The sequence below is a fragment of the Ostrea edulis genome, chromosome 2, assembly GCF_947568905.1.
Source record: "Ostrea edulis chromosome 2, xbOstEdul1.1, whole genome shotgun sequence".
In the NCBI taxonomy this organism is placed as follows: domain Eukaryota; kingdom Metazoa; phylum Mollusca; class Bivalvia; order Ostreida; family Ostreidae; genus Ostrea; species Ostrea edulis.
Window position 1 is genome coordinate 100375837 of NC_079165.1, and position 27500 is coordinate 100403336.

The 27500-nt window shown below is 35.7% G+C and overlaps 2 protein-coding genes across 8 annotated transcripts in view; one reads left to right on the forward strand and one right to left on the reverse strand.

The window, feature by feature from the left end:
• The window catches only part of LOC125678333 (low-density lipoprotein receptor-related protein 2-like), an 82078-nt gene that overhangs the window by 50253 nt on the left and 4325 nt on the right, over positions 1 to 27500 (reverse strand). The window contains exons 1-9 of one of the 7 annotated variants that reach the window (XM_056155745.1): positions 26282 to 26456; positions 26006 to 26158; positions 24440 to 24517; positions 22227 to 22346; positions 20681 to 20809; positions 18525 to 18659; positions 18279 to 18389; positions 16266 to 16434; positions 5347 to 5548 (exon numbers count right to left, since the gene is read on the reverse strand). In XM_056155745.1, the coding sequence (XP_056011720.1) occupies positions 5347 to 5548; positions 16266 to 16434; positions 18279 to 18389; positions 18525 to 18659; positions 20681 to 20809; positions 22227 to 22245 (765 nt within the window). In that variant the 5' untranslated portion in view covers positions 22246 to 22346; positions 24440 to 24517; positions 26006 to 26158; positions 26282 to 26456. Of the gene's footprint in view, positions 1 to 5346; positions 5549 to 8068; positions 8553 to 16265; positions 16435 to 18278; positions 18390 to 18524; positions 18660 to 20680; positions 20810 to 22226; positions 22347 to 24439; positions 24521 to 26005; positions 26159 to 26281; positions 26457 to 27500 lie in introns of those variants that run through there. The other 6 variants (XM_056155744.1, XM_056155747.1, XM_056155746.1 and 3 more) reach the window with 6 other exon arrangements.
• Positions 12129 to 15905, forward strand: LOC125678336 (uncharacterized). The gene is made up of 3 exons (XM_048916726.2): positions 12129 to 12228; positions 13592 to 13697; positions 15229 to 15905. The coding sequence occupies exons 1-3, from the start codon at positions 12223 to 12225 to the stop codon at positions 15735 to 15737; spliced, it is 621 nt and encodes a 206-aa protein (XP_048772683.1). The 5' UTR covers positions 12129 to 12222; the 3' UTR covers positions 15738 to 15905.

Consider the following 27500-nt stretch of genomic DNA (forward strand, 5'->3'; position numbering starts at 1 on the left):
ATTCAAGGAAAACGGCTGCGATTGCTTAGTTTGAAAGAAAACACATCAGTTAAATGTGACGTCACAATGCATCGTTTACGTCGACGCACCGTTTACGTCGACTGGCATTATATTCCTCACGTTAAGTAAACTATTTTGAAAACTATTCAAATCGTACCCATCCCTATTCATACATAAATCGCAATTCACAATTAATTTGATTTGGGTGTATTTTATCTCGTACATTTTGTTGTTTGTATGGACAGAATAGATTAGGCATTATTGCGAAAGTTTAAAATTCCTTTAGTGAGAATATACAATTTCATAGTGTGCAATAAACTTCATGGGAAAGCGATTACTGCAACTTGTTTATGAATTGCCGGGAACCGTCTGAATAGCCATCATCGTCTGTATGGCGCAATCTGACTGGCTGATAGTTCTCATGAATATTCCAAGCAAAAGGTCATGTGGACATGACCCCGAATGGGGTTATGTCAGATCCTATTATAGCGATTGTGAGCATTATCCTAGGATCTGATTTTAATTAGATTGACAACCAACCAAAGCAGGCAGGGAGTTCAAAAGTGGACCTTGTAGACAAAAGTACCAAAAAACAAGGAAAGAATTCAAAGAAGCATATCTTTACCTTTCATGGAAAGACAGTAGGGATTGTCTGCTGTTTGATGGTGGAAAAATGCCATGATGTTTGTTTGAAACACATAGGAGAGAGGAGAAATATTTAGAACTCTGTCTCCAGATCAACACATTTTCAATTCTCAGCTATTATTAACAAAGATAATTTGTTTTTCTATTACAAGGCAGTAGAGGAGTTTTATGCAAAAAGATGTGTGTGAAAAAAGAAATCAGTAGCACACACGAAGCCATCATTGGACTAAAATTCAGAATATTCATGCACTATTTATAAACACAACCATACATGCCAACTTTCCCGATTTGTGCGGGATTCTCCCGATTTGAAGCAACTGAAAAGGCAAATCCAATCGGGATTGCAAAAATACAGAAATCCCAATTTTCTAAAAATATCTCCCATTTTACGACTACAAACCCCCATTTCCAACCAGAATTTCAAATCCCGCGTCATTTCTGAACTGGACAATCAGAAATCTGGACAAAAGTCAGCCATTACCGTTTACCTGTGGATCGCATGGTATCGGGGTAGTGTAATTTACCTGGTCTGCCTGTGTCGGGGTGCTTATTGGACAGTGCGAAGCATGTTTTGATAGTAATTTATCGGGAAGACTTTTTTAAATGAAATATTTATGTATATCTTTTAAAGTGTTTTTATTTTATATATATAGTTTGTTAAAGTTAATGGTCAAACACACTTGATGTTGTGTTAATATATGATACATGTACATGTACAATGATTAGATTGATATTTTATTTGAAAAGACAAATATTTATTTTCATGGTAAAATGTCATGAATTTTGAGCTTTGAAAAAAGGTCGTCGCGCGCAAAATCCCCATGGGGATTTTTAAAAGTTGGCATGTATGCACAACTGGCAGATTCTACATATATAAATTTACATGGTAACAGAGAGGGATTAGAATATCACACAATTTATAAGAACAGGTGGGCAGCCACAGTTCCTTTCTTGAGTGTATCAGGCACTGTAACAGATCAAGTGATTAGGACCGTTTCCCCCCATGGGCTGATCTACAGACAATCCCACAGTAGAGTGATAAAGCCTTTGTTCGGTTCCTTTGACATGGGAAAATAGAACCGAAATTTCTGAGTATTGTAGAATGACAATGAATTTGAACAAGAGGCACATGGGCCACATCACTCACCTGAGTCACCTTGGCCCATATCTGAAGACCTTCCATGTATATTTGCATGTAAAACCTTAGTCCCTATTATGGTCCCAACCTACCCCTGGAGGCCATGATTTTTGCAAACTTGAATCTACACAATGTCAGAAAGCTTTCATGTAAATGTCAACTTCTTTGGCCCAATGGTTCTTGAGAAGATTTTTAAAGATTTTTCCTGTATTTGTATGTAAAACTTTGATCCCCTATTGTGGTCCCATCCTACCCCCGGGGGCCATGATTTGAACAAACATGAATCTACACTATGTCAGAAAGCTTTCATGTAAATATCAGCTTTTCTGGCTCAGTGGTTCTTGAGAAGAAGATTTTTAAGATTTTTCCTATATATTTGTATGTAAAACTTTGATTCCCTCTTGTGGCCCCATCCTACCCCCGGGGGCCATGATTTGAACAATTTAGAATCTGCACTACCTAATAAAGCTTATCTATAAATTTCATCTTTTCTGGCCAAGTGGTTCTTGAGAAGAAGATTTTTAATGACCCTACTCTATTTTTACCTTTTCTTGATCATCTCCCATTGGAAGGTGGCCTGACCCTTTATTTTAACAATTTAGAATTCCTTTTACCTAAGGATGCTTTGTGCCAACTTTGGTTGAAACTGGCCCAGTGGTTTTTGAGAAGAAGTCAAAAATGTTAAAAGTTTACAGACAGACGGACAGACACCGGACTATGGGTGATCAGAAAAGTTCACTTGAGCTTTCAGCTCAGGTGAGCTAAAAATGAAATGAATTTGAATAATGATATACACTAGACCACCATAAATAAGTATACAAATAAGCTTTTTACACATTTTAGAACGAAATATATTCAATATAATGAAAGAGCTGAATTCACTGTGTATCATCATCGGCATTTTGATTAATGTCCAGGATTAGGTGCATCTTCCACAGCAGTGGGCTCCCTTCCAGGTAACTGGCTTGCTGTATGCATGGCAGACCTAACATTTGATTTCCAGGCATCTCTGTCCAATGGGTTGACATCACGAAGTCCCCACTCACGCTGGTCATTTTCTAACTGCTTTCCAGGTCATCTTTGGTCTCCCTGGTTGTCGTCCTCCCTCTTTTTTCATATTAAAGACATTATTGACTGCCCCACTGGATCTAGCAATGTGCCCAAACCAGTGCAGGATAGCGTAGAGGTCATTGATCCCAAGTCGTGCCAGTAGCTCGCTTGATCTGACACTAGCCATGTCTTCTGGCTTTACCCTGCAAATCTGTCTGACCATGGCTCTGTCATTTCGTCGTAGGCGAAGGAGGTCTGGTTTTGGCAAGGGCCACATCTTTTAATTTTTATTTTGTATGCACAAGTAACTTATTTTGGTAAGTGTGTACTTATTTATGGTGGGCAGTGTATGTCTGCATCTGCTCAGACTGCATGGCAAAGTGCACATGTATATTTGTCCGAATGACTGGCTAATGAAAAATCAAGAGGCCCATGGGCCTAGAATCGCTCTTCTGATACATTGTAGAGCAGGCAAAAATTCTCACTAACCAAGATTCATCAATTAAAAAAGATTGATGATGTTAAGTCAAATAGTACCTGAAAATTTAAATGTAACTGTCCAAAAGTAGGTCACAGTGACCTACTTTTGGTCGACACACTGAAGACTCAAGATGCATCAACTGACAAGTCAAATAGTATTCAAATATAGCCGTCAAATTCCAAAAGAAGGCCACAGTGACCTATTATTTGGTCAACACACTCCAAAGACTCAAGATGCATCAACTGACAAAGTTTGATAATTGAAGTCAAATAGTATCTGAAATATTCAGATATAAACGTCAAATTCCAAAAGTAGGTCACAGTGACCTAATTTTTGGTCGACACACTCTGAAGACTCAAGACCCATCAACTGACAAAGTTTGATGATTGTAAGTCAAATAGTGTCTGAAATATTAAAATATAGCTGTCAAATTCCAAAACTAGGTCACGGTGACCTACTTTTTGATCAACCAACTATGAAGACTCAAGATGCATCAACTGACAAAGTTTGATGATTCTAGCTTTCATAGTATCCAAAACATGCATCTAAAATTGAAAATATGAAATTTGAATAAATATGTTTCGAGGCCTCTAGACGCATCAACTTACAAGGTTTGATGATTCTAAACCTCTTGGTATCTGAAATAACAACCTAAAATGTATTCATAAATGATTAGTCATAAAATTCATAAAGTAGGTCATGGTGACATACTTTACACATGATGCAGTTCAAGATCCCATGATCCATCAACTGACTACATTTGTTGATCATAGGCTCAAAAGTGTCCAAGATATGCATCAAAATCCATTTAATAATAATTACCTGCGAAATTCAAAAAGTAGCTCACCATGACCTACTTTTGAGACAACGATATTAGGTCCCAAGATGCATCAACTGACAAAATTTGATGACCCTAGTCCTTATACTAAGCAAAATATCAAAGTTTTAACAAAACAAAATTTAAGGTCAACTTTGAAGTGACCTTGAGACCACACCCTTTGCCCCAGGTTGATTCCTTGAACAATTTTTATCTACAACCTATCCTCATCCTTATGCATAAGTTTGATGATAATTTGCCCAGTTCTTGAGAAGATTTTTTAGCAACCACTACTTTTGTTTACATTTTCCTAATTATCTCCCCTTGTTAAAGGGTCACAACCCTAGTTTTAATACAAATGAAAGCCCTTGGGCCAAGGATACCCTGTGACAAATTTGACAAAAATTGGCCAAGGGGTTCTTGAGATACGCACACCACACGCCAGACATATGGCCATATGATTAGCTCTTTGAGCCTTCGGCTCAGAAGAGCTAAAAACAAGATGTGTTTGTGAAACACTGATGCCCCTGGATTACAACAAAGTGTAACCAGGTCAAAGGTCAATGTTAGGGTCACAAGGTCATAGATTTCGGTGTCGGTGGAAATGTTAAAGTTTTTGCCACAGACAGATAAAAAAACTATATGCCCCCGAATCTTTGATTCTGGGGGTATAAATATTTCTATAGCTTTGAAGGAGTACAAATTGTATTTTTTGATTTTTGTAAAATGCACTTTATGTAAATTTGACAAATAATTATGAAGAAAGTTTGATTTTTCATGATGAAAAAGTGAAGATAACTGCATGCAGTGAACGATCTTGTAATTTGTATAAAGAATACAAAATTGAGGGCAGGGCAAACACAGAGCCCTGGAAAGACCAGAGGTGGGGTCACGTGTCCAGGAGAAGTTAGCATTCCTGTACAGCGACGTTATCGTAGCAACAAAATGGAAAAGAGGAGCTAAACATAATGTGACTTCATTCCTAAGATGTCAATTTATAAAAATACTGTGACGTCACTCCTAGAATGTCAATTTATAAAAATACTGTGACGTCACTCCTAGAATGTCAATTTATAAAAATACTGTGACGTCACTCCTAGAATGTCAATTTATGAAATATAAGAAATGAACCATTCAAACTGCATTTTACAAGTGAAATTAAATTTATAAAAATTTTCAAATTATATTGCTACGTGACATGACAAGAAACCAAACCTTTCTATCTGAACCATCCAACCGAACACTCTCCAGCTTGAGGAACAAGTTGTCCACCCAGTATAGGCAATCAGTCGTCTGGTCCAGGACCATTACATTAATGTATCCCACATGGTCTGACATGAAAGCTATTCTGCCACCGCCATCCAGGCCAGCTCTTGCAATCACCGCTGGTTCTCCTACATCAGACCAAAAAAGCTGTCTGCAATGTAAAATTCTGTATTTGTTGAGTGAACGATTGATATTCGCACAATGTGTACCAATTTAATGTTTTTACTCGGAGACCGAAAAGGTAGAACACTATCCACTGAGCTATGTAGGACACTATCCAAAGAGTTATGTAGTTCCACTGCGCTATGTAGGGTACTATCCACTGATCTATGTAGGGAACTATCCACTTAGTTATGTAGGGTACTATCCACTGAGTTATGTAGGACACTATCCACTGATGTAGGGAACTATCCACCGAGTTATGTAGGACACTATCCACTGATCTATGTAGGACACTATCCACTGATCTATGTAGGACAATATCCACTGAGCTATGTAGGGTACTATCCACTGAGCTATGTAGGGAACTATCTACTGAGCTATGTAGGGTACTATCCACTGATCTATGTAGGGTACTATCCACTTAGTTATGTAGGGTACTATCCACTGAGCTATGTAGGGTACTATCCACTGAGTTATGTAGGGTACTATCCACTGAGCTATGTAGGGTACTATCCACTGAGGTATGTAGGACACTATCCACTGATCTATGTAGGACACTATCCACTGATCTATGTAGGACAATATCCACTGAGCTATGTAGGGTACTATCCACTGATCTATGTAGGGTACTATCCACTGAGGTATGTAGGGTACTATCCACTGAGGTATGTAGGGAACTATCCACTGAGGTATGTAGGGTACTATCCACTGAGCTATGTAGGACACTATCCACTGAGCTATGTAGGGTACTATCTACTGAGCTATGTAAATTATATCCACTGAATTGAAACACTTTTCCAGTATAGTTTTACTTAGAGAATGAAAATGTGAAGGAGTTACTATATTCCTTTTTTATTTAATTGCAAAGCTGAGTAGCTCAGCAGGTTAGCGTGTCGACTTCGAGTTCGAATCCAGCAAGGGTTTGAAATTTTTTTCAGTTTACAGTCTTCTAAAGCTGCATATTTTTACGGTACTTCGTAAAGTGAACTTCAAAGTTTTCAAAATGTTGTTGTACATATCCTACACTTTTCATCCACATCAAATTTCTTTGGTGTAGAATTCTTCCTCAATACACATTATGTAATTTGTCATCTCAAAAAGTTATACTTTTAGTGCTTGCACTTTTTTAATTTAAAAAACATTCAACAACTTTGTGGAAAAGATCAAATTTTCTTAAAAGATATTGTTGGCAAATAATTTCTTACAAAATGTGACCAACTTACTTCACTTTTTCATCTAAAAACACTAGGAGTCATTCTTTATTAGTCATAGAGACTCCTAAAGGGATTTTCATTCCTAAATCTCAAATAGCATTTGAAATTTCAGCTGAAAACAAAGGAGTTACAGACTGACCCAAATCAATATCTCACATTTTCCATAAAGCAGTGGGACAAAAATACATATAACATCACCTATCTTGTTCAAAATGGTATACTGTACAATTTGCATTTCTGCATAAAATTTTAAAAATCACCGGTATGTTGAGCATTCATTCAGCAAATCAAAAAAATTTATACCAATTTTTACATTTTCCCTCAAGTTTCCTAACTAAATTTCAAGCCATCTGTGCACTGATTACATTGAAGCAGCCCTTTAGGAGATAAAAACACATGTAACCAATAAAATTCCCCTTTAGCAAGTGAATTAACAGGTAGAAGTAAATCTGGCCATGGTTTTTTCTTTTCTCTTTTTAACACCTTTAGTCATTTCCATGGCTTCATCTACCTGAATCAACACCTCCCTATAGAAATGACCATCCACCTCACAGTAAGTCACCTTTTTCTATAATTAAATCAATGATATTCTTTCAGGTTTAATACCCAATATACACCATATAACATTTAACATTTGCAAATGTGATTCAGGAATGCATTCTTTCAAATATAAAATCTAAGCTTTGTGTATGGTGAATTCATGTAGATGTATTGGTTCTAAAATGTACCACTCCAAAAAAAGTGACACTAAACATTTGCTTTGGGGGTTCTGCACTTCGCAGAGAACTTTTTAATTTCCATTTCCCAAGAGCCAAGTCACTTCCCAGGTTGAGAGGCTGTGTAAATCACTATCATAAATTTTGACAACAATTTACTTGGTTTTTCAATCAATATTTGTTTTAGCCCTCTATGAATTCTTTCCCTCGCTATAGATAGTCCTAATATTTGTTTTAGTCCTCTATGAATTCTTTCCCTCGCTATAGATAGTCCTGTTCCTTGGAGTTTCGTCATGGTTCACTCCGGCACATGGATTACTGTTTGGAATGATAAAAGGAGATGCTATGAACTGCCCTCCTGCACGCAAGTCAATTTCCTTCTACTTCAATCAATTTCTATATTTAATTTCCTAATAATTCCCTTTTTACTACAATGTTATAAATAAATATAATTTCAGGTGTAATATTGAACTTCTACAAAAATGAGTTATACTCAAAGGGCTTGAACTCTTCATCTAACAAAATGATATATTCCTTTTCACAGCTGGAACCATTCCTTATTTCTTTGGTACAACTGACCTCCTGTGCATGAGGTATGGAGTACACAGAAAAGCTCCGATAATGCGGCGAAGTGCACCAAGTCGATTCATCTTAAACCCCTCCCACCGTTGGATTTACTACGCTGGAATGTACCTGGAATTTGGAAACAGAATTGGGAAAGACGCAGCAAAGGTCAATTTTTTCTATCCTAACCTTGGCGACGTTTGCGACCTGGATACCGAGCCCCAGCCAGCGGGTTTCAGTCGACTGAGTCCTGACTGTGTTAGAGGATGCGTGGAAAATTATACCAGTAAATACGGGAACTACCACGTGTACACCAATAACTGCCACCATTTTGTCAACAAACTGTCCCAAGTCATGTGTGAAGCAATAGTTTGTCCTGAATGGTGTCTACCAAGATTTTTTAAATAACCATCGTAGATTCCACGAAATGGACGTGTTGACTTTAACAATGCATTATATACAGATCTTAATATATAAATACCAAATAAATATTCTAATATGGATATTTTTCCCTATTATTTTTTTTATTCAGTTTCATCATAATAGACAATGAAGAAATATAGTGAAAGAAAGAAAGCAAAAGTGAGCAAGCCCACATACCCCATGCTCCAACATTGCTTGACAATGCCTCAAATAATGAATGGTAATGCTTTGCATTACTACAAGAAAAGGACAAATGTGCTCGAAATTCTAAGTTCAAAAGGGGCATGACTCCCAGAAAAATTATGGAAACAGAATTTCCTGGGAATATGCAAATCTACACAATGTGTCCTTATTAACTACAAAGTTTCATGAAATTTTGTTGAGCGGTCTCAAGAGGAGATGCGCTGACAAGAACAGGACATAGAGGCTCAACATCTAAGTTCAAAAGGGGCATAACTCCCAGAAAAATTATTGAAGAATATGCATATCTACACAGTGTGTCCTTACTAACTACAAAGTTTCACGAAATTCTGTTAAGCGGTCTCAGAGGAATTGTGCTGACAAGAAAGGGACCGACGGACTGGTCAAAACATTATACTCTCCACAATTTCGTTGCATGGAGTATAATAAGGAGGCTGTGGAAGTACTACTTCCCATTCATGTTCTGCAAGCTGCATCAAATCCGATGTATATTTTGTATAATGAACCAATGTGCATTGCTCCATTGCATACACTGGAAACCATATACCCTAAAGGTCAAGCCTAGGTCATACAGACCATGACAAAATTATTTTCAAGCATTTTATCCAGCTTGTATTTTCACTACTCCTCCAATTTTTTAAATGAAAGTAAAACTGAAAATGCAGTTCTCTGAACCCTTCATTGATGTTTTTGTCCATATTTACTATGTCTAGCACATGAATGAAACTTTAGAGTACTCTGTGAAAAATTTAGAGCTCAATTTCAGGAAATTACTAGGGAGTTCTTTCCATTTATTGATTTACTGCAACATTTAAATGCAAGTACTTTTCATTATATCCTCAAAATTTAAATGTATCTCAAGGTCTGCATGTATCAAACAGCTTGAGGAAGGCAATCTAACTTTTATCTGTTACAATTTGTATTGGATGATTGAAAACCAACAGTTAACTATAGAAAGTGGGCCATATTTCTTCTTTTAAAACAAATCAGATGTCTCACCATCCTTAATACAGTCAATGGTAACATTCATCTATAACAATTATGAAATTGTTGACAAAGTACTAGAGACATGTTGCAAAACCTATAACCCAAAGCCTCAGTCATGACCCAATCAATGACCTTGACCTTTAGTGACATAGCAATGGCTAAGTCCATGATACACCCTGCCCATCATATGAAGAAGCAAGGAAAACAAGAGCTCTGCAAGGTATCTCCCCCATAATGTAGGCTTTTTCTAACAAGTCCTCATGACCTTAGACCTCAAAATCAATAGGATTTTTCTTCTCTGGATAACAAAACTATGTTAAGCATCAAATTAATTGAGCAAAAATGGCAACTTGCATCGTGTCCATATACGCCCACTGGTGAAATAAACATGATTTGTAAATGTGTTGGGTCATTTCTACGCCAAATATTGTTTACACAATAGGTCAACATTTTCATTACTGTACTGTAGTCGGGTCACTTGATTCTTAGCGCATCACTTGGAATAACTGGCTTCGTTTGATTCGGCCGGATTTTATTGGAATCAAGTATGCTATTTAATTTGGTAACCTGACCTTAGGGTTTGTAAACATCAATGACCTAAAACTGGCTTCAGAAAGTAATGTCAAGTATCACCCATGATAAAATTAAAAACATGTTTTCATGTTACAAATACGAGATACATATCACTTATGATTTGTATAGGCATCAACTTCCTGAATAAAAGCTGATGTTTAGACAATTTTAGAGGTTAAAGAAATTATATTTTAACATTTTTTCAAATGACTGAAGCATTGAACAAAACAAGAGGCCCATGGGCCACATCGCTCACCTGAGCCACCTAGGTCCCTGCCATTAGTCAAGGTCACAAGGTCAAACACCAAAGTATAACAAGGTCTTACAATAAAGAATCTATATACAAAATATGAAACCCTTACCTTAAATATTCAGGAGATATTAGATAGGTCAGGTTATTTTTAAAGTAGGTCAAACTCAAAAGATCAATTACCATTGTGTCACAAGGTCCTGCCATAAATAATCTATACACAAAATATGAAAGCCCTACCTAAAATAGTTCCAGATATACTTAAGAGGTTATGTTTTCTCAAAAGTAGGTCAAACTCCAAGTTTAAGGTAAAAGAACATGATAGGAAATGAAAGGTCTTGCCATATGAAACTCATATACAAAGTATGAAAAATCTACCTTAAATAGTTCAGGAAATATTGACAATGTCACATTTTTCTTAAAAGTAGGTCAAACTTCCAGGTCAAGGTCACAAGATCACACACCATTGGATCACATGAAAGGTCTTGCTGTGAAGAATGCAAGTACAAAATATAAAAGCCTTAGCTTGAAAAGTTTGAGATATTTTTAACAATATTTCCTATGTATATCAGCATATAAAACTTTGATCCCCTATTGTGACCCCATCCTACCCAGTTACCCCCAGGGACATGAATTCACTCTATGTATGGAAGCTTTCATGTAAATTTCCACTTATCTGATCCAGTGGTTATTGAGAAGAATTTTTTCTTAAATTTTCCCAATATAACTCCTGTTGTGGCTCCAGCCCATCCCTGAGGGCCATGATTTTAACAAACTTGAATCTGTACATGTCAGGAAGCTTTCATGTATTAAAGGGGCATGGCCCTTCATTTGAAGAAAATTGAAAACCCTTCACCCAAAGATGCTTTGTGTCAAGTTTGGTTGAAATTGGCCCAGAGGCATTGGAGAAAAAGTCGAAAATGTTAAAAGTATATGCATGGACAGACAGACATTGAAGAAAACTGATCACTTGAGCTAAAAAACTAGTAGTGCAGCACACTGTTGTCCAATTTTACCATTGATATCTCAATCGCACTTAAATTTTTTAAAGAATAGTTTCATATCTAATTACCTTAATTGATTTTTAAAACCATAAAGTCATACTCCATGTTGATGAAAATATTACTACATATCTTAAAGCATGAGATTAAAAATTTCAATACAGCATTTCAACAATAGTGTGATACCATAGTTCATTTTTTTTCAGTTAATGCAGATTTCAACAGAATTTTTCAACCAATTCTTTGTCAATCTTACAAAAATGAAGTGATTACAAAATTTCTAAATTTTTAAAAAATGTTTTCATTTTTAATTTATTCAACATATAAAATAGAGTGTTTAAATTTCGGGGCCAGACATGGTTGCTATCAAAATGTCCTTTATATGCTCTTTACATGCAAACAAACATATAAAAAGAAAGGGAAAACACTGTGTGAAGTATGTGTGAAGTATGACACCTAATAAGAAAATTTCTCCCCGAAATGTCTCAAATGATCGAGTTATAAAAAATATGCACGACTTCAACCAGGCTTACACCTTAGGGTAAAAAAAAAATACACCCATACAGTGCAACATCCTAAAACTGTGATTTTTAGCCTGATAGAAAAGAACCATGTGTAACAAGTAGTCATCTGTTTGAATATTAAGTAAGAGGCACGTGATATTTTATTAAAAGGAGTGACAGTTTTTCCTTACACTGATCTGTCTGCAAGACACTTCTGAAAATATAACCAACATGAAGGTAAGCACTGTACCTGTAATATACATTGTGCCTGAATGATAGAGAAATTTTATAATATACATTGTGCCTGAATGATAGAGAAATTTTATAAGTACCAAATACAATGAATGTAACAAACAGCTTTATGCCGGTTAATGTTATATATTTTTTACATAGAAAATTTAATTCAACTTCAATAAACATGGTCAATTAATTTGTGGTAAAATGGCTTTGTCCAGCTCTTTCTCAACTGTATTTCGAATAGATAAGCATAATAATATTTCATAAACAATGATTGTTCTAAAGCATACATTTTGCCTGCAGGTGCATTATTACTTTTCAAACTTTTACTTGGATGATGTTGTCAATTTCAGTTTATTGCTTGTGCGTGTTTCATAGGAAACATTGTATAAAACAATGACCATATATTGAATCGAAATACATGCATCTATTCAAAGATGCTTGCTGCATGTTTTGTACATTAAATCTGAATCCAATTTAAAATCAAGCCTGATTGAATTCAAAGTTCTAAATTGATATCATTTGGAGTTACTGTACAAGAAATCTGCTGGGGACAAACAATTTTGATTTGTAATAAATATAATTCATTATATCCAATAATAACTTCATATGTTTTAAAACTAAAGGGAATAAAAATCACTTCGCTGTAGGCATGAATTCATTATAAGCATGTTTTACTGTATAGAAAGAACTGGTCCTGGTGTACAAACAGTGAGAAAATTTTACGATTTAAATAAAAATATCCGCCAGATGAAGAGATTCAAGAGTTAAAATCAGGTCCCCATAACTGTGGCATTTTTATATGTGAATTTTTGTAGGTCCTCATAACTGTGGAATTTATATATGTGAATTTTTGTAGGTCCTTGTAACTGGCATTTTTATATGTGAATTTTTGTAGGTCCTGGTAACTGTGGCATTTTTAAATATAATGTGATCTTTGTAGGTCCTCATAACTATGGCATTTTTATATGTGATTTTTGTAGGTCCTGGTAACTGTGGCATTTTTATATGTGAATTTTTGTAGGTCCTGGTAACTGTGGCATTTTTATATATAATATGTGAATTTTTGTAGGTCCTGGTAACTGTGGCATTTTTAAATATAATGTGATCTTTGTAGGTCCTCATAACTATGGCATTTTTATATGTGAATTTTTGTAGGTCCTGGTAACTGTGGCATTTTTATATGTGAATTTTTGTAGGTCCTGGTAACTGTGGCATTTTTATATATAATATGTGAATTTTTGTAGGTCCTTGTAACTGACATTTTTATATGTGATTTTTGTAGGTCCTTGTAACTGACATTTTTATATGTGAATTTTTGTAGGTCCTTGTAACTGACAATTTTATATGTGAATTTTTGTAGGTCCTTGTAACTGTGGCATTTTTATATGTGACTGTTGCCATCACAGAGAGTGCCATTCTTGGTGTTTATCCTTCCAGGGGAAATAGCAGAGCTTGTGGTAAAGCCAGTAAGTATACACATCATGCCTTGGTGCTTCTCCAACCGGGGAACATATCAAAGCTTGTTGTAAATCTTAGACTGGTAAGTATACATCATACCTGCATGTATATCAATGTTTGTTTTTCATTTTAAACAAAAATAACACCAAACAGTAGATTTCTGAAGGACATATGCAACGTTTCTCAATAATAAGAGAATTTTTTGGAACATTTCTTATTCAATTCACTTGCATTCTATCAGGTTTCTACAAAAAATCTTGGGGTATATATTACTGGGCCTATTTTAGAGTTGGCATATTTTGATAGTTCCCGGCAATGTTGCAAGTATAAATTCTTATGTATTACAGTAAGTTGTATAAATGGACATCACTGAGAGTAAATTACTAGATTCAAAATACGCTTTGTTATATTTCTCCCAGTTGGATGAACACCACCATGTTAAATGTACACTACTTAGATTTACAAACTGCCGCAGTGGTCTAGAGGTAGAGCATTTACAAACTGCCGTGGTGGTCTAGAGGTAGAGCATTTACAAACTGCCGCAGTGGTCTAGAGGTAGAGCATTTGCAAACTGCCGCAGTGGTCTAGAGGTAGAGCATTTGCAAACTGCTGCGGTGGTCTAGAGGTAGAGCATTTGCAAACTGCCGTGGTGGTCTAGAGGTAGAGCATTTACAAACTGCCGTGGTGGTCTAGAGGTAGAGCATTTACAAACTGCCGTGGTGGTCTAGAGGTAGAGCATTTACAAACTGCCGTGCCGTGGTGGTCTAGAGGTAGAGCATTTACAAACTGCCGTGGTGGTCTAGAGGTAGAGCATTTACAAACTGCCGTGGTGGTCTAGAGGTAGAGCATTTACAAACTGCCGTGGTGGTCTAGAGGTAGAGCATTTACAAACTGCCGTGGTGGTCTAGAGGTAGAGCATTTGCCCTGAATGCAGAAAGTCGGGGTTCGAATCCCGGCCACTGCAGACCCAAGTCTTTAAAACAGGTAATAACAGTTTCATCACCAAATGCTCGGCATTAGGTGTGAATGTCACAGGTCCTCGAAGATGACCTTGAAAATTGATATCCCATGTCACAGTAGGTGTGGCACGCTAAAGAACCCTCATTTCTTCTCAATGGCCATAAGTGCCGAGCATAGGCCTAGATCTGAAGCCCTTCAACGTTCTTGGTGAGGTCTCCATATGAGTGAAAAATTCTGAAGAGGGACATTAAACAGATACAATCAATCAATCCTAGATTTACAGCATTATCTGTTATTGTTAAGGAAAATTCACAATGTTGTGGCAGCCAACATGATTGTGGTTTGGCATTGTTCCAAATACTGTGAACTGCCTTGCACATCATTTGAATCTCTATAACAGAGTTAATAAGGGGGAAAAGCATTGTATGTAAAATATCATGCCTTAGAGTCCATTCAACTGGGGAAAACAACAGAGCATGTTGTAAATTTTGTATATACAAGCTTCTTCGCATTCCTTGTGATCTTGCTCAAGTGTCAAACAGCAATTCTATCTCATTGCCTTTGTCATTTTGCTTTCAGATAATACCATACCATATTATTTTGGAGAAACTGACCTGGCCTGCATGAACTTTGGAATTAATCGAATTACACGCCAACGTCGCACAGCACCCAGCAGATTTACCTTCAAGTTTTCCCACCGATGGATCTATACTGCAGGGGTGTTCCTAGAATTTGGCAACCGAATAGGTCGTGATGCAGCTCTAGTTAAAACAGACTACCCCAACCTCGGTAATGTCTGTACAATGACAATAGAAAAAGTTCCAGCTGGCTACACTCGACTCAGCCCAGGGTGTATTAAAAGCTGCATAAGAAACTATGTGGACAAGTTTGGAAATTACAACTTCTACAGAAACAACTGTCACCACTTTGTGAACAAGGTGTCCATTTTGCTGTGTTTGGGAAGGAAATGTCCAAAGTGGTGTAAATACATGCCAGAAGACGATGGGGTTATTGATGAAGAAAATGAGAAAGAGATAGAATTAGCCATGGACGAAGTGGATAGAGAGAAAGTAGAGAACCCCCACTAACTGCAGGTTAAGAAGAACAGAATCACAACAGAGAGTTTGCCAGACTCATCCAAACTTAAAGCATCCGACGATTTCTATCATACAAAACAAATGATTATACCTATTCTTACAGTGGATTTGTTAAACATATCATTCTTGAATATAAAAAATAAAATTATTTGACTCGCAGCTTTTGATAGCTTTTTTTTGTTCTTATAAGGAGTCTTCAGGTCCTTTAGTATAACCAGAAAATCAGATAATCCAACTAAAAGACTTCATGATAGTTATCAGATCCATAATGAAATGGTTAAAACAGTCTAATCTGACACCTATGTAACCTTTTTCATTGTGGCAGTTTTTCTCTCAGTTTCATTCTCAATTGTGATTTTTTCTCCATGTTAATTCCTTGCTCTGTGCAATACAACTTGTGTATTTCCACCCATCAATTTTGTCAGAGAGCATGTATTCAGTCAGTTTTATGCTGATTGAGTTGTGCATGCATATCAAATAAACAAGCACTTTTTGAGCACCCTATACAAATACCCTTACCTATGCCTTTGGTCTATGACAAGAGCTCGGGGGTGATGGAGATGAGAAACCACAGTAGTACACATGTCTCCGTTCCCCAGGCAGGCCAAAATTTCCCCTCGACCACTGTCAGCCACATACAAGTGACCAGTACTCCAGTCCACATCAATTCCTTCAGGGTCACTTAAACCTGAAATAAATGCAGCGTACCCTTAATTTTCCATTTGATTTTATGGAAATACACAACTAGTCTTTGTTTTAAAAAAAATATCCAACCAACCCCTATCATCTATCAGACCATCACCAACATTTCAGTCATATTTCATGGCAATCTGATTTAAGGAGATGATTTACATAGACTGAGTCTGCTGCCTAATACTATTCTTTGTTTGAATAAAATATTGCTAAAATAAAAACAATTTGCATAAAAAGAGCATTCACAAACACCCTCATATATCAAAAAGCAATCGTACTGTAGAATCATTTAAATTCGTGGGGACCAATTTTTGTGGATTGCTGAATTTTTACGGGTTCGTGGAGATGTAATTTCGTGGATTTATTTATTTGTAAGAAAGATAACTCTGGAATGTAATTATGATTCTTTATTCATTGAGGATATAAATTCGTGTGTGAGGGGTACCCACGAATTCCACGAAAATTGAGCCACCACGAATTCTAATGCTTCCACTGTAGTATGGAAAATTCCAAAATATAACAAGAAATGTTTCCCTCCGTCGTACAAAATATAACAAGAAATGTTTTCTCTCCCGTACAAAATATAACAAGAAATGTTTTCTCTCCCTCGTACAAAATATAACAAGAAATGTTTCCCTCTGTCGTACAAAATATAACAAGAAATGTTTCCCTCCATCGTACAAAATATAACAAGAAATGTTTTCTCTCCCTCGAACAAAATATAACAAGAAATGTTTCTCCGTCGTACAAAATATAACAAGAAATGTTTCCCTCCGTCGTACAAAATATAACAAGAAATGTTTCCCTCCGTCGTACAAAATATAACAAGAAATGTTTCCCTCCGTCGTACAAAATATAACAAGAAATGTTTCAAAAACATGTATGCCCTCCGTTGTACAAAATTAGAAAGGGTTATACACATCTATCATTTAATTGATAGTAGTGTCGAAAAAATTCAAGATACTGAGCAACAATATCTTGTGGATTGACTCTTGACCATATGACCTCAAAATAGACAAGGTGTCAGGCAAACCTATTCACTAATGTACTGTGTTCTAAAACTTTGTGATGGGTAGGCAGACTGAAAAACAGATATGACAAAAATCATGTCTCTCTTCAGAAGAAAGGGGAAACATTCAAGCAAAGTGGAATCAGACAGTAATATTTATCAGTAAAAGGCAAATGGGTCCTGATGCCAAGTCACTTGGCTCTTACAAAATATTGCATATCCCAAATAACAGACTACCAAATATAAGGGTCAAGATGGAACAAACTTGAATATACACTACATGTTGATGCTTCACAAGTTTCATATCCATTTCAAATATATTGTATGTTCTTGAAAAGATTCTCTTTTTCAACTGATTCTCCTTTTCATACATGCATCACTAATGAACACAGGATCTAAAAACAGGTAACCAAGAAGACAGCTTATTAAGAAGTTTGGAACCAAATATCAATAAATTGTAATTCGTAATTGCTGTGAAAGGTGCTAGGATGGATGAACAAGTGACAGTGCTATAATACACCCACATTATTGTGCGTTTGTAACGAAACAGCTAACCCGCTGTAGTGACTGAGAAAATTGCGATAGAAATGCGACAAAAGAAGAGATAAATTCACGAACACCCTCCTGTGACATATCATAACATTTAATTTTGCAAAGACAATGATTTAATTAAATACCGGTACTCCCTTTTGGGGACAAGGAGTGGAGATTACAGTATATTTACACATGGAAAACAATGAGCAATACTGTGATGTTTTTTTTCTTTTGTGCCACTGCTTTGCTGTGTTCCAAACTGGTACACCTGACAATGATTAGACAATGCAACATACCCACATTGATAACCTCCTGACTGTGCACTTTCCACTCCCCTTCCAAGTGGGAGGAGTAGACCTTCTTGTGACCAGCATCACTGAAGTAGAGCAACTGATTTGGTCCCAAAGCTGAAAATGTGTGATGAAAGAAATTATTATCGTTTACAGGTATTTTTATTGTAATTCTGCTAAATAATTTTTTTTTTTTGATAAATATTGTGTCGAAAGCACACATATTTCACATTTCAGCAAATAGCAACTCACCCATTCTTTTGATTTTATCTTGATCTTTCACATAGAGATGGGTGTAATCGGCACTGGAAGCTAATGATCTGTTTTGATACATTTCATACCCACGAATTTCACCATCATGAGCCAGTAAAAAGATTGGAGGAGATCCTACTCATAACAACAAAAAACCATATGTATCATCAAAGATTATTCAAGAAATGAATATTTCATTTTTGAACAAGAATTGTTTGTGAAACACTGATGCCCCTGTATGGCCAAACTGAGACTAAGGTCATGAGGTCAAAAAGATTGGTATGGAAAGAAAGTTTTTGTCACAAGGAATACACACATGAAATATGAAAGCTCCATCATCATCCATTCAACAAGAGCAACGCCAACGTGGCATAATACGCCCGTAGATTTTGCTCAAGGAAGACATATTTCAGTGGGATTCATATTTTAGTGAAGTTAGCACTGTCCTCTGTGAGCTAATTCATTATTATGCTTGTAGAAATGGATATCAAGATATAAAGAGGGATAGCCTTAGAATGCACTACTTCATAAATATGCTAACGGTTTGGTTTGTATCCTGCCCACAAGGTTTTCCTAATAAGTGATACTGCGACCTTGACCTTTGACCTTGAAAAACAATAGGCACCTTCCTCTCATCATGATGATCAAATATACCAAGTTATAATATCCTGGAGCTTACGGTTCGGTTTGTATCCTTCCCACAAGGTTTTCCTAATAAGTGATACTACGACCTTGACCTTTGACCTTGAAACACAATAGGCACCTTCCTCTCATCATGATGATAAAATATACCAAGTTATAATATCCTGGAGCTTACGGTTTGGTTTGTATCCTGCCCACAAGGTTTTCCTAAAAAGTGATACTACGACCTTGACCTTTGACCTTGAAAAACAATAGGCGTCTTCCTCTCATCATGGTGATCAAATGTACCAAGTTGTAAAGTCCTAGGGCTTATGGTTCAGTCTGTATCCTGCCCACAAGGTCCGGACAGACGGACAGACAGACAGACAGACGGACAGAGCCATACCATAATACGTCCCGTCTTCGACGGGCGTATAAAAACTATATGCCCTCAAATCTTAGATTCTTCTGTGATGCTTTATGCTAGCATACTTCATGAAGCATGCTAGCACTTCTTGAATAGTCTGCTAGCATAAAGTTTATACCCTCGTGTATTTTTTAAAATGAAATCTACTTTTTATATTTACATTCTACTTCCATTTCTGTTGGAATTCGCAGCTGTAAAATAGCTATGTGTACGATATTTATCCAGATCGTTCGCACATTGAACTGCAGTGCATTCATGAGGAAATGGCCATCATTACATTTGTTAAGATATCAAAAAGAAAAACATTGGAAATGTAAATATGTGAATGTATAACAGCTAGTTTCTCTGAAATAATGGAAATACAGGTGACTCTCGATGACTTCAATCTCTCAATTATACATGTATTTATATAGTCCCGATTTTTTCTCTCTACATAATGAAGTAAACTTACTTTTGATTTCTCCCGAACTTTCAATCTCCCCAAGTTTTTTATCTTTCAAAGTAAAATCTGGGTGCCAATATACATGACATTGTTTTTCACTCCTAAAATCTATTTGTATCGATCAAGCGGGTAATTGCGAAATTCCACTTGAACCTTACCTAGGAATTTGGTTTGCACCGAAAGTCATTAATGGGGTGTTTATACACTTCACCTATGATATTGTACCTGGTCATTGTAGATGTTAATTAAACAATTAAGATGAATAATCTTAGAATTGAATAAAGTATGTAACATGGCAAGACTATGGTTTTGAAACATGAAAGTAGGACGAGAACTCTGGTAAGATGATTGTCAATTTCAGCTATCATAATATTGCAAATGAGTTTTAATTTAATCTGATTTTGAATCATTTTGTCACCATGTCAGTATGACAAGTATATATTGTTAAACAATTTCTCACACAAGAACAGCGTATAGATACAGAGTAATCTGAGTAAGATTTAGAATGTATCGGTTGGATAGCCAATTTCAAGATTTAGCCAACTCTTAAAATGTCAAACTCTTGATATCTCTCAGTTTTGGGTGTTCCCGAGGGCTTCTGAGTTACTGAGAGTTGCCTGTATACGTTTACCTAAGAACTAAAACCATTTCACATTGTTAACCTACCGTTTACCCTGCATTTCCCTCCCTCTTCGAGTACATATCCATGGTGACAGGAGCACTTGTAACTTCCAGGGAAGTTCTGACACACCTGGCTGCACATGGGTGGGTGCTTAGATTCACATTCATCAATATCTATGACATGGCAAAATTTGTAAGCATATATCAACACATCAAACTTGTCAAATTCATCATCATCAGATGTTATTAATCTAAGTACATGTGATTACACTTCATGATGTTCAACCATAAATGGAAAGTGGCAAAGTTATTTGTAAGTGGACAAATGACCGCTAAATTAGAATGCAGTAATGATGAGTGCCCATGGCAACGCATTAATTTAAAGATTTAGCTTGTAGAAAACAAGAATCATGTCATAACTACATACTGTAAACAAACTTTTATTCATGTGTGAGAAATTTTTCCAAGGTTTGTGAGAACCTCATTCATCATAGCAAGTATTTTTCACCATGGACCAGTCATATTTGTTTATGATAATCTCAGTCATGAAAATTTATCATCAAGAACCAGTTCATCACCGGTATATCATGAAATAAAGTAGTCGCGATTAAAAGTCGGTTTACAATATTTTTTCATGCAATGTTAATTTGACTACATCAAAAATAAATAAACCCGCCCGATTGTCGTAATGGGACTAATGCACCCACAGGACTTAATTTTCTATACTATTGAAATGTTGTTAAAGACCAGAAAAACACATCAGTTTCAACGTTATGCGTGTTTCACCTGAATACAAGTTACAGGTTACACTACATTCCTTTAACATGTTTGTGCAGGTATAATTACTTTCATTATGATACATAATTTCAAAGTTACCTCATAGTTGCTTCCCTTTGTTGAACTCTCAGTGCATTACGCGAGATACTTAAATGATTATGTATACAACCTGGGGGGGGGGGGGGGGGGGGAGACACAAATTCAGCAAGTGTCAATTAGATACTGTATACATGGATTCCTTATTTTACAAGAGTACTTGATATAACAAAATAACCCGGCGTTAAATCTCGAGAATATTGGCGAGGTCTATCTATAAAGAGTTAAAAGAGTTTTGAAATATATTTCAGCAATGTAACCAATTAAAACAATTTTTTCTTGTGATAATTCTAAAATACACACTCCCACTGATATAAACAGAATTTTCTTTTCCATAACTTTAATTGCTCTCTACTCAAATGTTTGTGCCCATACAAATTCATCAAATTAGAAAATATCAAATGATCCTCCACACAGAATTGACATCTGTGTATATTGTTATTATGGTTTGCTTATAATCATAAACTGTAAACCAACTCTTGTTCACGTGCGAGAAATTTTACGTAAAGTTCATGAGAACTTTGTCATTATGAATACTTCTCGCCATGAACCAGTCCTATATACAAAGTCTTTCGAATCTAATATCTTGTCACAAAAATTAGTAAAACAATCCAGTTTATCCCAGGTAAATCGTAAAATAAATGATTACAAAGTAAAGTTAGGTTTACAGTACATGAATGTGTCTTAGTTATAATGCAAAGTTTCCAACACAGTGTACCTCTACATGTATGGTTCATCAGTTTGTGATATCCGGGCTGACATTGACAAGAGGCTCCCAGGGGAGATAATGTGCAGATGTGGTGACATTTTCCAGACTCGCACTCTGTCTTAGCTGCCTCTATAGATAAATAACATAACAATTCCTACATGATATGAATAATCATAAAATAATCTATCAACTCCTACATGATATGAATAATCATAAAATAATCTATCAACTCCTACATGATATGAATAATCATAAAATAATCTATCAACTCCTACACGATATGAATAATCATAAAATAATCTATCAACTCCTACACGATATGAATAATCATAAAATAATCTATCAACTCCTACACGATATGAATAATCATAAAATAATCTATCAACTCCTACACGATATGAATAATCATAAAATAATCTATCAACTCCTACACGATATGAATAATCATAAAATAATCTATCAACTCCTACACGATATGAATAATCATAAAATAATCTATCAACTCCTACACGATATGAATAATCATAAAATAATCTATCAACTCCTACATGATATGAATAATCATAAAATAATCTATCAACTCCTACATGATATGAATAATCATAAAATAATCTATCAACTCCTACATGATATGAATAATCATAAAATAATCTATCAACTCCTACACGATATGAATAATCATAAAATAATCTATCAACTCCTACATGATATGAATAATCATAAAATAATCTATCAACTCCTACACGATATGAATAATCTAGACATCGAATAATCTATCAACTCCTATATGAATTATAAATCATCAAATATTCTAACAAATGTATCACAACTGGCACACAATATATGACCATCAGGTTGATATGGTGTTTCAATTGTATTTTAGAAATCTAAAGATTAGGCCAATTCAACTTAATTGATAGATTATCATCCCCGCCCGCCCCTCAAAAATCGGCCTGCCCAAATTTTTTTTATTTTGCAGAGCTTGCGATTTCTGGAAAATTTTCATGTCTGACTCTGGTAATTTACACTACTTGTTTACATTTCTGGTATAGCAACGTGAAAAGCCAAGTGAAGAAAATAGATGATATTATGGTTTTCTTAATTTCTCACCTTCTTACGGGAAGGAAAGGATTAATGTGCTTCATATCTTGGAAGAAGTTTGGTATCTTTCTGTGTTTAAAATTAAAGCTTAACCTGGAATTCATCTGTGAAATAAGGTTTAATAAGCATAGATCCATCTGGCATTAAATGATTCATCACTACTCCTTTATCATTGATATTTTTCTCAGAAAAAAATAAAAAAATAAAATCCTCCCTCCTGCCCCATACTTTTTGGTGACCCTGGATGATAATCTACTAATTAAATTGAATTGGCCTTAGAAGGTTTTAAAGATTGTTTGCTAAAATACAGCTTAAACATTGCTATCTAACTGCTGCAAAATAACAAAATAAGATTATGTAAAGGACTCAAGAGTTACATGCACGACCCCATTTCCAATTTCGTAAATAAAATGAAAAGTTTGTAATAATTGTCCATAATGACATCAGAAAATGAGGCGTTTGAAATATAATTTTCTTTACAACTGAAGATGTACTCTTTGTTGTTTTGCCTCTGTATATTTGTTGTACATAAGAAAAATGCAGAAAGGCTTTCTCAGTTGCAGTAAATATACAATATATGGGCCAAGTATTTCTCAGTTGCTGTAAATATACAATATATGGGCCAGGTATTTCTCAGTTGCAGTAAATATACAATATATGGGCCAAGTATTTCTCAGTTGCAGTAAATATACAATACATGTATATGGGCCAGGTATTTCTCAGTTGCAGTAAATATACAATATACGAGCCAAGTATTTCTCAGTTGCAGTAAATATACAATATACAGGCCAAGTATTTCTCAGTAGCAGTAAATATACAATATATGTATATGGGTCAGGTATTTCTCAGTTGCAGTAAATATACAATACATGTATATGGGCCAAGTATTTCTCAGTTGCAGTAAATATACAATATACGGGCCAGGTATTTCTCAGTTGCAGTAAATATACAATACATGTATATGGGCCAAGTATTTCTCAGTTGCAGTAAATATACAATACAGTACGGCCAACACGGATCCCGTATTAGACCACGCTCCCCCCGCGGTATGTTAATCCTTCCCGCACTATTTCATCGCGGGGTAGATTTATACCGCCGCGGTGTGAAGTACCGTTATTTACCTGTTTGGACAAACTAACTGTATTCGTCGGCAGAAAATGAGTACGGCTTGCTTATGGACAGCTATCTCGCATTACATACTGCTATATTAAATAAAACATTTAAGTAAAAATTAAAAATAAAATCAGGGACCTACTAAAACCAGATATACTTAGGATTTAGCATATTTAATACACCTCCCAATTTTTTTTATTCTAAAAAAACAAAACTAAACAAAAAACCAGCACTTAATTTTGTTTTTTAATAGTAATTTTATGCTACATATAATGATAAGGATTAGGAGCTGTTTCCTAATAATTTTTCCAGTGAAACAAGATGTGTTTGTGAAACACAAATGCCCCCGATAATGGCCGCAATGTCACAAGGGCGAATATCTTGGTACCAGTAGAAAGATCTTGTCAAAAGAAATGCTCATGTACAATATGAAAGCTCTAATATTTACCATTTACAAGTTATGACCAATGTAAAAAAATAAAATAAAAGTAGGTCAAATGTCAAGGTCAAAAGGTTAAATACCAATGGAAAGGTCTTGTAACAAGGAATATTCATGTAAAATATCAAAGCTCTATCACTTACTGTTCAAAAGTTATTAGCAAGGTTAAAGTTTTCAAAAAGTAGGTCAAACTCCAAGGTCAAGGTCACATAGTCAAAAATATTGGTACCCAAGGAAAGTTCTTGTCACAAGGAATACTCATGAGAAATAAGTTATTTGCAAGGTTAAAGTTTTCAAAAGTAGGTCAAACTCCAAGGTCAAGGTCACGTGGTCAAATATATTGGTACCCACGGAAAGGTCTTGTCACAAGGAATACTCATGTGAAATATCAAAGCTCTATCACTTACTGTTCAAAAGTTATTAGCAAGGTTAAAGTTTCAGACAGAATGACAGACAGGACAAAAACAATATGCCCCCCCTCCCCCGATCTTCGATCTCGGGGGCATAAAAAGTAAATTTTATATTATGCTAAAAGAAAGATTTTTGTTTTCCCATTTCAATCGAACGTCGTTTATATGTACACCTGTTGGGTCCCTGCTGCATATGTTCTTAAAACAACACACAGGGGAGAAAACCCTATGTGTATATGTTCAACGTGTTGCATACAGGATGTCAAAATTGTAATATCTCTACTACAGGCATACAATCTGCTTATCAGCTTACAATTACCTATACCCAACAAATTTTACCAGTAATTATTAAACTAGGGTGTTTTTTTTTAATTCCTTTGTCAAGTGCTGGTTTCCTCGCTTACAACTTACTAATTCCTTTTATTACGGTACATATGAATGTCAGAATCATCAAAATTACTCTCTAATTGCATGTTGAATCAAAATTTATCATACTTTGTAAGAGTAAGGCCACACATATACGACAGGGGTGGCGTATACCCCAAAACTGTGTTTTACTTGTTATCTACTTTTTGGTATTATATTACCTCCCTTAAAATATGCATTGCAGTTTTTTTCCCTCTCTTAGATATTCAAAACCCCAAAAATGTAATTAAAATTTGAGAATTTGGATCTGATTAAATATTTTATTTCAATTAGATTGAAGCTTTATTTGTATTGATTACCAAGCGGTGTTCATGTGGGGAGTCTAATGTTGTCTTAGCAGTTTCACTGGTAGAGCAAGCGTTGATCGTTGATCGAGGTCTGGGGCTTTGAAGCAGACAGGAAGTGTTATGTAACAGATATACACATACCCGATTCAATACCATTCACAATGTCTAGAAGATAATACACGCATGTTATTGTAAAGGCAAAAATGTACTGTGTTAGGTAGAATGTAGGAAAAAAAGTCACGGATAAAGTCAAAGGAAAATAAGTCGCAGGAAAAAAAGTGAAGTTACCTTTGCCGTTTTATGGGTAAAGCGTATATATATGCACTTGTATATGGTCATCTTCCAACATTGGTATATGGTAATCTTCTCTTTTATTATATACTTTCAAATTCATCTCTTCTTTTTTCTTTAAAAGTTTGCAGGCATATATCACACGATATATGCCCGGAAACATTCCGGCCCGCAAACATTACGTCACAGTCAAATTTCTACGCCGTTAATTTTCAAATTTTCCATGCTTTTCATCTTTTACTCAGTTAAACCGATAAAGTTATTGTTAAAAATAAAATTATTGTCAGTTTCTAAATGAAATTGAAAGTATATAATAAAAAGGTTATAGACTTTGTATGGGAAATATGACGACCTCATTTTTTGTCGCGGACGGACCGAGCTTAACTCGGTTGTCATATTTTCCCATACAAAGTCTATAACCTATAAATATTGAATGTATGGTTCAATAAACATGAGAAGTTTTTGTAAAATGTGTTTTCACAAGCGATGCATGCACATGTATATGTCAATGTTGATATATTTATAGTATTGCTGAACAAACGATCTGTTTTCAGTTTATGATCAGTATATTTTTTTTACATTAACGGGAGATAACTCGTGTTTGTTGATGGCATTAATCATCTACAGGTGAGACCGCGGTGAGGACAGTGGGACCGCGGGGGAGCGCGGGATATGCAGGGTTCTACAGGTGAGACCGCGGCGAGGACAGCGGGACTGCGGGGGGAGCGCGGGATATGCAGGGTTACCTGAGATATACCGCGGTAGCTCTATCCCGCGGGGGGAGCGTGAAAAATACGGGATCCGCGTTGACCGAACTGTATATGGGCCAAGTATTTCTCAGTTGCAGTAAATATACAATATATTGGCCAAGTATTTCTCAGTTGCTGTAAATATACATTATATGGACCAGGTATTTCACAGTTGCAGTAAATATACAATATATGGGCCAAGTATTTCTCAGTTGCAGTAAATATACAATATATGGGCCAAGTATTTCTCAGTTGCTGTAAATATACAATATATGGGCCAGGTATTTCAAGTGATGTACCGATTGTCGCCGACTTTCGATTGTCGGTCGCTATAACTGAAGCTATATGAATAATCGATTGTCATTTTGAAAATCGAAAATCGCCAACATCAGTATTTTTTTTTAATAATACGAATATTCCTGCCATGACTTATCTAAAATCAAAAATGGCTGACGAAGCTGAATCAT

Excerpts from the sequence above, each read along its gene's own strand:
- LOC125678336 (XM_048916726.2), top strand. Across the intron at positions 13,698-15,228 it reads CAGAGCTTGTGGTAAAGCCA|ATAATACCATACCATATTAT; the intron begins GTAAGTATACAC and ends TTTTGCTTTCAG.